The sequence below is a fragment of the Rhinoderma darwinii genome, chromosome 6, assembly GCF_050947455.1.
Source record: "Rhinoderma darwinii isolate aRhiDar2 chromosome 6, aRhiDar2.hap1, whole genome shotgun sequence".
Classification (NCBI taxonomy): domain Eukaryota; kingdom Metazoa; phylum Chordata; class Amphibia; order Anura; family Rhinodermatidae; genus Rhinoderma; species Rhinoderma darwinii.
Window position 1 is genome coordinate 8,229,637 of NC_134692.1, and position 12,234 is coordinate 8,241,870.

The 12,234-nt window shown below is 48.8% G+C and overlaps 1 protein-coding gene across 1 annotated transcript; it reads left to right on the forward strand.

Annotated features, from left to right (window-relative positions):
* Window positions 1–8,134: 8,134 nt before the first annotated feature.
* Window positions 8,135–11,800, forward strand: LOC142656133 (X-ray repair cross-complementing protein 5-like). Its single transcript, XM_075831025.1, has 5 exons — window positions 8,135–8,195; window positions 9,477–9,590; window positions 10,590–10,773; window positions 11,254–11,302; window positions 11,593–11,800. The coding sequence occupies exons 1-5, from the start codon at window positions 8,178–8,180 to the stop codon at window positions 11,798–11,800; spliced, it is 573 nt and encodes a 190-aa protein (XP_075687140.1). The 5' UTR covers window positions 8,135–8,177.
* The last annotated feature ends 434 nt before the right edge of the window (window positions 11,801–12,234 follow it).

The following is a 12,234-nucleotide window of genomic DNA, read 5'->3' on the forward strand; positions in this document are numbered from 1 at the left end:
AGTGTGGCGGGGGCATTATCCTGCAGTGTGGCGGGGGCATTATCCTGCAGTGTGGCGGGGGCATTATCCTGCAGTGTGGCGGGGGCATTATCCTGCAGTGTGGCGGGGGCGTTATCCTGCAGTGTGGCGGGGGCATTATCCTGCAGTGTGGCGGGGGGCATTATCCTGCAGTGTGGCGGTGGCATTATCCTGCATTGTGGCGGGGGCATTATCCTGCAGTGTGGCGGGGGCATTATCCTGCAGTGTGGCGGGAGCATTATCCTGCAGTGTGGCGGGGGCATTATCCTGCAGTGTGGCGGGGGCATTATCCTGCATTGTGGCGGGGGCATTATCCTGCAGTGTGGCGGGGGGCATTATCCTGCAGTGTGGCGGGAGCATTATCCTGCAGTGTGGCGGGGGGCATTATCCTGCAGTGTGGCGGGAGCATTATCCTGCAGTGTGGCGGGAGCATTATCCTGCATTGTGGCGGGGGCATTATCCTGCAGTGTGGCGGGGGCATTATCCTGCATTGTGGCGGGGGCATTATCCTGCAGTGTGGCGGGGGGCATTATCCTGCAGTGTGGCGGGAGCATTATCCTGCAGTGTGGCGGGGGCATTATCCTGCAGTGTGGCGGGGGCATTATCCTGCAGTTTGGCGGGGGCATTATCCTGCAGTTTGGCGGGGGCGTTATCCTGCAGTGTGGCGGGGGCATTATAGTGCAGTGTGGCGGGGGCATTATCCTGCAGGGTGGCGGGGGCATTATCCTGCAGGGTGGCGGGGGCATTATCCTGCAGTGTGGCGGGGGCATTATCCTGCAGGGTGGCGGGGGCATTATCCTGCAGGGTGGCGGGGGCATTATCCTGCAGTGTGGCGGGGGCGTTATCCTGCAGTGTGGCGGGGGTATTATCCTTCAGTGTGGCGGGGGCATTATCCTGCAGTGTGGCGGTGGCATTATCCTGCAGTGTGGCGGGGGCATTATCCTGCAGTGTGGCGGGGGCATTATCCTGCAGTGTGGCGGAGGCGTTATCCTGCAGTGTGGCGGGGGCGTTATCCTGCAGTGTGGCGGGGGCATTATCCTGCAGTGTGGCGGGGGCATTATCCTGCAGTGTGGCGGGGGGCATTATCCTGCAGTGTGGCGGGGGGCATTATCCTGCAGTGTGGCGGGGGGCATTATCCTGCAGTGTGGCGGGGGGCATTATCCTGCAGTGTGGCGGGGGGCATTATCCTGCAGTGTGGCGGGGGCATTATCCTGCAGTGTGGCGGGAGCATTATCCTGCAGTGTGGCGGGGGTATTATCCTGCAGTGTGGCGGGGGCGTTATCCTGCAGTGTGGCGGGGGCGTTATTCTGCAGTGTGGCGGGGGCATTATTCTGCAGTGTGGCGGGGGCATTATCCTGCAGTGTGGCGGGGGCGTTATCCTGCAGTGTGGCGGGGGCGTTATCCTGCAGTGTGGCGGGGGCGTTATCCTGCAGTGTGGCGGGGGCGTTATTCTGCAGTGTGGCGGGGGCATTATCCTGCAGTGTGGCGGTGGCATTATCCTGCAGTGTGGCGGGGGCATTATCCTGCTGTGTCGTGGGGGCATTATCATGCAGTGTGGCGGGGGCATTATCCTGCAGTGTGGCGGGGGCATTATTCTGCAGTGTGGCGGGGGCATTATCCTGCAGTGTGGCGGGGGCATTATCCTGCAGTGTGGCGGGGGCGTTATCCTGCAGTGTGGCGGGGGCATTATCCTGCAGTGTGGCGGGGGGCATTATCCTGCATTGTGGCGGGGGCATTATCCTGCAGTGTGGCGGGGGCATTATCCTGCAGTGTGGCGGGAGCATTATCCTGCAGTGTGGCGGGGGCATTATCCTGCAGTGTGGCGGGGGCATTATCCTGCATTGTGGCGGGGGCATTATCCTGCAGTGTGGCGGGGGGCATTATCCTGCAGTGTGGCGGGAGCATTATCCTGCAGTGTGGCGGGGGGCATTATCCTGCAGTGTGGCGGGAGCATTATCCTGCAGTGTGGCGGGGGCATTATCCTGCAGTGTGGCGGGGGCATTATCCTGCATTGTGGCGGGGGCATTATCCTGCAGTGTGGCGGGGGGCATTATCCTGCAGTGTGGCGGGAGCATTATCCTGCAGTGTGGCGGGGGCATTATCCTGCAGTGTGGCGGGGGCATTATCCTGCAGTTTGGCGGGGGCATTATCCTGCAGTTTGGCGGGGGCGTTATCCTGCAGTGTGGCGGGGGCATTATAGTGCAGTGTGGCGGGGGCATTATCCTGCAGGGTGGCGGGGGCATTATCCTGCAGGGTGGCGGGGGCATTATCCTGCAGTGTGGCGGGGGCATTATCCTGCAGGGTGGCGGGGGCATTATCCTGCAGGGTGGCGGGGGCATTATCCTGCAGTGTGGCGGGGGCGTTATCCTGCAGTGTGGCGGGGGCATTATCCTGCAGTGTGGCGGAGGCATTATCCTGCAGTGTGGCGGGGGCATTATCCTGCAGTGTGGTGGGGGCATTATCCTGCAGTATGGCGGGGGCATTATCCTGCTGACAGGGGGCATTATCCTGCAGTGTGGCGGGGGCATTATCCTGCTGACAGGGGGCATTATCCTGCAGTGTGGCGGGGCATTATCCTGCTGACAGGGGGCATTATCCTGCAGTGTGGCGGGGCATTATCCTGCTGACAGGGGGCATTATCCTGCAGTGTGGCGGGGCATTATCCTGCTGACAGGGGGCACTGCCATTAGTGAACACCACTGCCATGACGGGGGCACTTGTCTGCAGCAATGTTTAGGTCGGGGGTACGTGTCACATCCACATGAATGTCAGGACACAAGGTTTCCCAGCAGAACATTGTCCAGATCATCACCCTGCCCCCGCCGGCTCCTCTTTTTCCCATAATGCATCCTGGTGCCATCTCCTCCCCAGGTAAGTGACGCACCCGGCCGCCCACATGAGGTAACACGTGACCAGACCAACAGCAGAACGCTATTATACACTCAAGCTAATAAACAGGGACTAAAAAACCTCCGTTAGCAGCAGCTTACTGACTGTTAGGGCGGATTTACACGAGCGTGTGCGTTTTGCCTGCGCAAAAGGCACTTAACAGCTCCGTGTGTCATCACCATAGGATATGCCGCCATCATTATGACACTCTGTTTGGATGTTTGTAGCATGTGGTGCTTTTCTGTTTTCATTCATCCTTTTACTGCTGTTGCACGAATCACGCGCGTCCCATGGAAGTGCTTCCGTGTGGTACGCGTGATTTTCACGCATCGATTGACTTCAATGGGTGCGTGATGTGTGAAAAACGCAGAAATATACTACCTGTCGTGAGTTTCACGCTGCGCAAAAATCACGGACAGTCTGCACTGCCCCATAGACTTGCATAGGTCCGTGCGACCCGTGTGAAATTCACGAGGGTTGCACGGACGCAAATCACGTTTGTGTAAATCCGCCCTTACCAGGTAGTGAAATAATATTTTTTTACATTGCACAGAGTAACAAGAATTTGAGAATAAGTGAAAACTGTGAAAAAGTTCATATATTGTTATATACATAAGATACACAGATACTAGACTGTACAGGGTTAATAATAAGGCGAAGCTTCACTTTAAATATTTCAAATCTGACACAATGTAGAAAAGTCGCTTCATGCGGAGTGTCGAGAACCCAAGGAAACTGCAGCTTATAAATGATTGATGGAAAGAGAATGTTCCAGATGGGCTCAGTGATGTATCTGGGGGTCGTCAAAGTGTAATAATAAATGTAAATCATCCGTGATCAGACTGAAAAATAACACAGGAACTTAACTAGTCAGAATATCAAAGATTGAAAGGGTAAGTCCACTACAGATGATATAAACTGCAAATATACATGTAATCTACAGAAAAAGTTTAGTCAGTTTAGTGTTACATACTTTATATTATTTATCCTGTATTATACTCCAGAGCTGCACTCACTATTCTGCTGGTGGAGTCACTGTGTACATACATTACATTACTTATCCTACACTGATCCTGAGTTACATCCTGTATTATCCTCCAGAGCTGCACTCACTATTCTGCTGCAGGAGTCACTGTGTACATACATTACATTACTTATCCTGTACTGATCCTGAGTTATATCTTGTATTATACCCCAGAGCTGCACTCTCTATTCTGCTGGTGGAGTCACTGTGTACATACATTACATTACTTATCCTGTACTGAGCCTGAGTTAAATCCTGTATTATACTCCAGAGCTGCACTCACTATTCTGCTGGTGGAGTCACTGTGTACATACATTACATTACTTATCCTGTACTGATCCTGAGTTACATTCTGTATTATACTCCAGAGCTGCACTCACTATTCTGCTGGTGGAGTCACTGTGTACATACATTACATTACTTATCCTGTACTGATCCTGAGTTACATCCAGTATTATACTCCAGAGCTGCACTCACTATTCTGCTGGTGGAGTCACTGTGTACATACATTACATTACTTATCCTGTACTGATCCTGAGTTACATTCTGTATTATACTCCAGAGCTGCACTCACTATTCTGCTGGTGGAGTCACTGTGTACATACATTACATAACTTATCCTGTACTGATCCTGAGTTACATCCTGTATTATACTCCAGAGCTGCACTCACTATTCTGCTGGTGGAGTCACTGTGTACATACATTACATTACTTATCCTACACTGATCCGGAGTTACATCCTGTATAATACTCCAGAGTTGCACTCACTATTCTGCTGGTGGAGTCACTCTGTACATACATTACATTACTTATCCTGTACTGATCCTGAGTTACATCCTGTATTATACTCCAGAGCTGCACTCACTATTCTGCTGGTAAAGTCACTGTGTACATACATTACATTACTTATCCTGGACTGATCCTGAGTTACATCTTGTATTATACTCCAGAGCTGCACTCACTATTCTGCTGGTGGAGTCTCTGTGTACATACATTACATTACTTATCCTGTACTGATCCTGAGTTACATCCTGTATTATCCTCCAGAGCTGCACTCACTATTCTGCTGGAGGAGTCACTGTGTACATACATTACATTACTTATCCTGTACTGATCCTGAGTTATATCTTGTATTATACCCCAGAGCTGCACTCTCTATTCTGCTGGTGGAGTCACTGTGTACATACATTACATTACTTATCCTGTACTGAGCCTGAGTTAAATCCTGTATTATACTCCAGAGCTACACTCACTATTCTGCTGGTGGAGTCACTGTGTACATACATTACATTACTTATCCTGTACTGATCCTGAGTTACATCCAGTATTATACTCCAGAGCTGCACTCACTATTCTGCTGGTGGAGTCACTGTGTACATACATTACATTACTTATCCTGTACTGATCCTGAGTTACATTCTGTATTATACTCCAGAGCTGCACTCACTATTCTGCTGGTGGAGTCACTGTGTACATACATTACATAACTTATCCTGTACTGATCCTGAGTTACATCCTGTATTATACTCCAGAGCTGCACTCACTATTCTGCTGGTGGAGTCACTGTGTACATACATTACATTACTTATCCTACACTGATCCGGAGTTACATCCTGTATAATACTCCAGAGTTGCACTCACTATTCTGCTGGTGGAGTCACTGTATACATACATTACATTACTTATCCTACACTGATCCGGAGTTACATCCTGTATTATACTCCAGAGCTGCACTCACTATTCTGCTGGTGGAGTCACTCTGTACATACATTACATTACTTATCCTGTACTGATCCTGAGTTACATCCTGTATTATACTCCAGAGCTGCACTCACTATTCTGCTGGTAAAGTCACTGTGTACATACATTACATTACTTATCCTGGACTGATCCTGAGTTACATCTTGTATTATACTCCAGAGCTGCACTCACTATTCTGCTGGTGGAGTCTCTGTGTACATACATTACATTACTTATCCTGTACTGATCCTGAGTTACATCCTGTATTATCCTCCAGAGCTGCACTCACTATTCTGCTGGAGGAGTCACTGTGTACATACATTACATTACTTATCCTGTACTGATCCTGAGTTATATCTTGTATTATACCCCAGAGCTGCACTCTCTATTCTGCTGGTGGAGTCACTGTGTACATACATTACATTACTTATCCTGTACTGAGCCTGAGTTAAATCCTGTATTATACTCCAGAGCTACACTCACTATTCTGCTGGTGGAGTCACTGTGTACATACATTACATTACTTATCCTGTACTGATCCTGAGTTACATCCTGTATTATACTCCAGAGCTGCACTCACTATTCTGCTGGTGTAGTCACTGTGTACATACATTACATTACTTATCCTGGACTGATCCTGAGTTATATCCTGTATTATACTCCAGAGCTGCACTCACTATTCTGCTGGTGGAGTCACTGTGTACATTACATTACTTATCCTGCACTGATCCTGAGTTACATCCTGTATTATACTCCAGAGCTGCACTCACTATTCTGCTGGTGGAGTCACTGTGTACATACATTACATTACTTATCCTGTACTGATCCTGAGTTACATCCTGTATTATACTCCAGAGCTGCACTCACTATTCTGCTGGTGGAGTCACTGTGTACATACATTACATTACTTATCCTGTACTGATCCTGAGTTACATCCTGTATAATACTCCAGAGCTGCACTCACTATTCTACTGGTGGAGTCACTGTGTACATACATTACTTATCCTGTACTGATCCTGAGTTACATCCTGTATTATACCCCAGAGCTGCACTCACTATTCTGCTGGTGGAGTCACTGTGTACATACATTACATTACTTATCCTGTACTGATCCTGAGTTACATCCTGTATTATACTCCAGAGCTGCATTCACTATTCTGCTGGTGGAGTCACCACGTACGTCGTACATACGTACGTACGTACGTACGTACGTACGTACGTACGTACATACATTACATCACTTATCCTGTACTGAGCTCTGGAGTATGATACATGACTACATTCTTTGCTTTACTTATTGTGGTGATGTCTCATACTCCAGTCACATCCAGAGCTGCTTTCTCTAGACAGTAGTTTATTTACACGTTTTCTGTCAGACATGTGACAGCTCCCAGAATGCACTGAGTACATACATTACATTACTTATCCTGTACTGATATTGATTTACATCCTGTAATTTACTCCAGAGCTGCACTCGTCATTCTGCTGGTTTTTACTGGAAACAGTCAGCAAGCCTTCTGACAGACTCCCTCTAAGGGTATGTGCACACACACTAATTACATCCGTAATTGACGGACGTATTTCGGCCGCAAGTAGTGGACCGAACACACTGCAGGGAGCCGGGCTCCTAGCATCATACTTATGTACGATGCTAAGAGTCCCTGCCTCTCCGTGGAACTACTGTCCCGTACTGAAAACATGATTACAGTACGGGACAGTTGTCCTGCAGCGAGGCAGGGACTCCTAGCATCGTACATAAGTATGATGCTAGGAGCCCGGCTCCCTGCACTGTGTTCGGTCCGGGACTTGCGGCCGAAATACGTCCGTCAATTACGGGCGTAATTAGTGTGTGTGCACATACCCTTTACAGCTATGCTCTGCTCCTATAACGCAGGGGAATATTCATTTATTTGTGTAAAGACAACACTTTCTTTAATGCAAATCAGCAGAGTTACTGTGTGCAGACACCTAACAAGAAGGCAATGTGGTAGAGTGTAGAATGCTGAATGCAGCTCTGGATGTGATTGGAGTATATTACCTGTAATTCTAGACTAGTACAGGATATCAAAGCAAATTATCTGCAGGTTTTGGGGGAAATGCTTGTTAGGTTACTTGTAACATAGACAAATACATCCCTTTTGCTGCATTGTATCCTCAATAAATATCCTACAGTAGTGGAAGGTGCAATTCACATATGACAGCAGTGTGGTGGTGACCACTGTCAGTATTCCTAGCTCTCCAGTCTGAGAGGATGACTGCAGAAACGTGTGTCCCATAGATGAGTGCTGTCAGTCTGGATCTTCTAGTGCTGGGACTAAATTTATTGCTGAATCCAGAAAAAAATGAGTATCCAAAATACTGAATTTTATAAACCTACAGATCCCCGGACTGGCCACTAGGGGCCGCTGTCGCTCCGCATTTCATAGACTCGGAACCTAAATTCCCGTCTTTGTAGACGGGGAGAGGATAATACGGGACACAACCGGAAAAATAAAATTGAAGAAAGATGGCGCGGGCAGCAAAGGTATGAAAGGCGGTAATATTAGCCGGTCGTTACAGAGGTGTCAGAGCTGTGGGTGCTGCTTCCTATACACAGCCCGGATCTACTGATAACTGCCCGCAATACAATAATAAAGCTCAATGTATCATGTGTTATTACTATACGGTTAATACGTTCGGGTTTATAAATGGACTCGCCCACATATATAATGTCCTTGTACATTTGTTACAATTCTTATTATGCTCTATAGTTGACAGAGGCATTTTGGGTAAATAACACTTCTGTGTCAGAATGAATGACATGTACAAGTCCAGGCAGCTCCCAGTGTGTGCAGTTCCTGCTTTTCTCCACTAGATGGAGTGTCTGCACTGTTCTGCTGATTTCCACTAGAAGGGGTGTCCATGCAGCTCCTGCTTCTGTCCACTAGATGGAGCCGACATTTCTATACATTTCTTAGTTGTCTTTACCTGGGAAAGCTGGGTGGTAGCTAACACGACCGACATTACCGCTGCCATAGGGTTTGTCACCTAACTATTCCAAAGCAGTAAATGAACCTAGTCATGCAGTAACGCCCTCTGCTCTCGTCACTGAATGGCGTTGTTCACAAATAATTTGTACTTGTTCCATAGTTTTTTATGTGGAAATCAACGGAATCCACGTTGCCAATTGTTTCCAATCTGCTTTCGGCATCAATTATAAAAATTAACAAGTATTAAGGCCTCATGCACACGACCGTAGCCCGACCGTAGCCGTGTGCACGCCCGTGATTTTCGTGTCGGCCGGCTGCGGACTGTCAGCGGACTGTCAGCCGCAAGCCGCCCGCACATGCACATGGCCGGGCCATTGTTTTCAATGAGCCCGGACCGCAACTCCGGACCATAATAGGACATGTCCGTACTTTCTGCGGTCCGGGTTCCCGGGCCGTGCACGGACCGCAAAAACTACGGTCGTGTGCACGGCCCCATAGAAAAGAATGGGTCCGCAATTCTCCCGTGGATTTGCGGGGGAATTGCGGACGCAAAAACACGGTCGTGTGCATGAGGCCTAACAGATCCTTACTAGGTGACTTTACCACTCAAGACTATAGAAAGCTGGATGATGACCCTAGTGGCAGCAGCCTTATGTATTACTGGATGGATATTCATTTGAATGGACGCTATGTAATACTACGTTTCCGCTGCTGATCACTGTGATGGCTCCTTTAAGAGCTTTCGGTCAGATCAGAGTATATAATGATCCAGGCTCGGAATTACGTACATTGATATAATGATATTGTTGTAACGTGTCCTCTTGTTGTCTCTGCAGACCGCCATCGTGCTGTGTATGGACGTGGGACTGGCCATGAGTCACTCCAATCAGGGGGAGGAGACGCCATTCGAACAGGCCAAGAAAGTCATGACGTTGTTTGTGCAGCGACAGGTCTTGTAGTTTGTCTAATGTCTCACGCTCTATAGACAGAGACTCGATCACACGTCACTGCTTAGTGAGAGGAAGGGGAGCCGTCCCTGACTGCCAGGCAGAGCTAAGAGAGAGCAGCCATTGGTTGACTGGGTGACAGTGAAGGTAGCTAATATGGCTGACAGGAAGTCTATAAAAGAAAAATACAGCTACTTCCTGTCCTAGAAACTGAGGCTAGGAGATCCGGAGCACAAGAAGGAGAAGAAGTAGTGACTGCACAGGAGTCTTTAGTTTGTTCTAATAAAATGTTCTGCAACTTTCTAATATTATTTCTCTGTTCTTCGCAATTTTTAATAAAAACATCCAGAGGCAGAAGACTGATACAGGCCTAATACTTCTCACAGCTGAGAGTTTGTTACAATTGTATCCAGTCTTGTCTAGACTGGATACAGTTGTAACAAACCCTCAGCTGTGAGAAGTATTAGGCCTGTATCAGTCTTCTGCCTTTTGATATTTTCATTAGGATTTGCGACAGGTCAGCAACCTTCGGCACTCCAGCTGATCTAAAACTACAACACCCAGCATGCCCTGACAGCCTTTTTGCTGCAAAAATAAAGACTTTGCATGCTGGGAGTTGTAGTTTTACAGCAGCTGGAGTGCCGAAGGTTGCTGACCCCTGCTGTGATATAAATTTACATTGTAACAAACGATCAGGACAGGAGAGAGCTGTTGATGTGTTTACCTCACAGAGGATTGTCTAGACTAGATGTATTGTAACAAACCCTCAGCTGAGAAAAGTATTAGGTCTTTTCAGGTATTCAGCCTCCGGATGTAAATAATAATGTTTCCATTCCCTTACAGCAAGCAGAAATCTCGAAAATGGTGGGAAAGCGAGACAAAACATATACATTAGGAAGTTTTAGAACTTGACCTTATTCGATGATGACGGATTCTTTCTATGCAGCTGTGAGGTGGCGGAGGGTCTGTGTGAATCTGTAACACGACGTTCTGATGTTTCAGGTGTTTGCAGAAACCAAGGATGAGATTGCGGTGGTTCTGTTTGGCACTGATGGCACAGACAACGCCCTGGCTGCCCGGGACCAGTACCAGAACATCACCGTGCAGCGGCATCTCATGCTCCCGGACTTCCAGCTGCTGGAGGAGATTCAGGACGTTATCCAGCCCGGTGCCGAGCAGGCCGACTGTATCCTTCCCACTGCCCGGGGGGGGTAAACAAGCCATGGACGCCCCCTCACTGTGACTGACAACATGAAACTAATCTCCTGGGCCTGTGCGGGTCTCCCCAGCGGGATCCTCCCTCCCCGTGGTCCTCTGCGGGTTCTCCCCCACCGGGGTCCAAAGTGGGCTACCCCCCCTCCGTCCCTCAGGGTCCTCTGCGGGTCCTTTTCTGGTCTCCCCCTGTGGGTCTTGTCCAATGCGGGTTCCCCCTTCCCTGTGGTCCTTTGTATGGTCTCCCCCACCCCGGGTCTTCTGCAGGTCTCCCTCTGTGGGTCTTCTCCAATGCAGGTCTCCCCTCCCCTGGTTCTTTGCTGGTCTCCCCCTGTGGGTCTTCTCCAATGCGGGTCCCCCCTCCCCTGTGGTCCTTTGTATGGTCTTTCCCCCCTCCCTCTGGGTCTCCCCCCTGGTTTCCATCATGCCGCCCTCTTCTCCTTAACTGCCGCAGTCCTGGACGCTTTGATCGTCTGCATGGATGTTCTCCAGAAGGAGACCCTGTAAGTGCCCGGTAGATGATTGTTCTTCCTGAGCCGTCATATAATAGTGACACAGACTGTACACGGCTTTATAATCATGTCCTGTATGTATAACATCCCGTCACCACAATCATGTGAACGTTCCCATCAGGAGCCTGGGAAAGCTGAGTGACCAGTCCTGCAGGAGCTGTAGTGGCGGCCGTGCCGGTCATCAGTCTTTCCCAGTTATAACTGAATAGAAATGTAACGTCGGGGGAGGGGTGACCCTTATGAGAGCGCTCACCGCCTGTCGTCCGTCTCCTTTATCTCAGAGGGAAGAAATATGAGAAGCTGCACATCGCGGTGTTATCAGACCTGAGCAGCTCCTTCACCGAGGACCAGCTGGAGATCATCGTCGCCAACCTCAGGAAAGCCGGCATCACCCTGCAGTTCTTGTACGTAACCCAAAGAGCGGGGGAACCTGCCATACGCTGGGGGAACTACAACTCCCAGCAAGGCATTCCACACATAAGTGGTTAAAGGAGTTTCCAGGTTTTATGTAAATAAACGTATAATAAAAAGTTCTACAACTTTGTAATACGTGTTGTTTATATTTCCTTGCTTGCTGTCAGTGAATGGAAGCCTTCATGTTTACTTTTGTAAACTGGAAAAACAATCCTGACCCAGTTCTTCTCGCACAGCTGATGGTTTCTGTTTTATTGTAGAATACTGATACATTGTAACAGCCCAGCTGTGATCAGAAGTATCAGGTCAGGACGGGTTTTCAGCCTCTGAATGTAAAAAAAAGGTTTACGTTCACTGACAGCAAGCTTGGGAACATTTCGTTAATGGGAAATATCTTTTCATGAATACCCTTTACGTGATGAACATCCTGATTGCTGAATAATATTGTCTGACTTGTCGGATCAGGACCGCGTTTGGCTGCGACTCGTGGAATTGTCTCTCGCTAGGAC

Coding starts and splice junctions, on each gene's coding strand:
- LOC142656133 (XM_075831025.1), top strand. Junction 10,774..11,253: donor CGGTGCCGAGCAGGCCGACT/GTATCCTTCCCA, acceptor TAACTGCCGCAG/TCCTGGACGCTTTGATCGTC. Junction 11,303..11,592: donor GTTCTCCAGAAGGAGACCCT/GTAAGTGCCCGG, acceptor CCTTTATCTCAG/AGGGAAGAAATATGAGAAGC.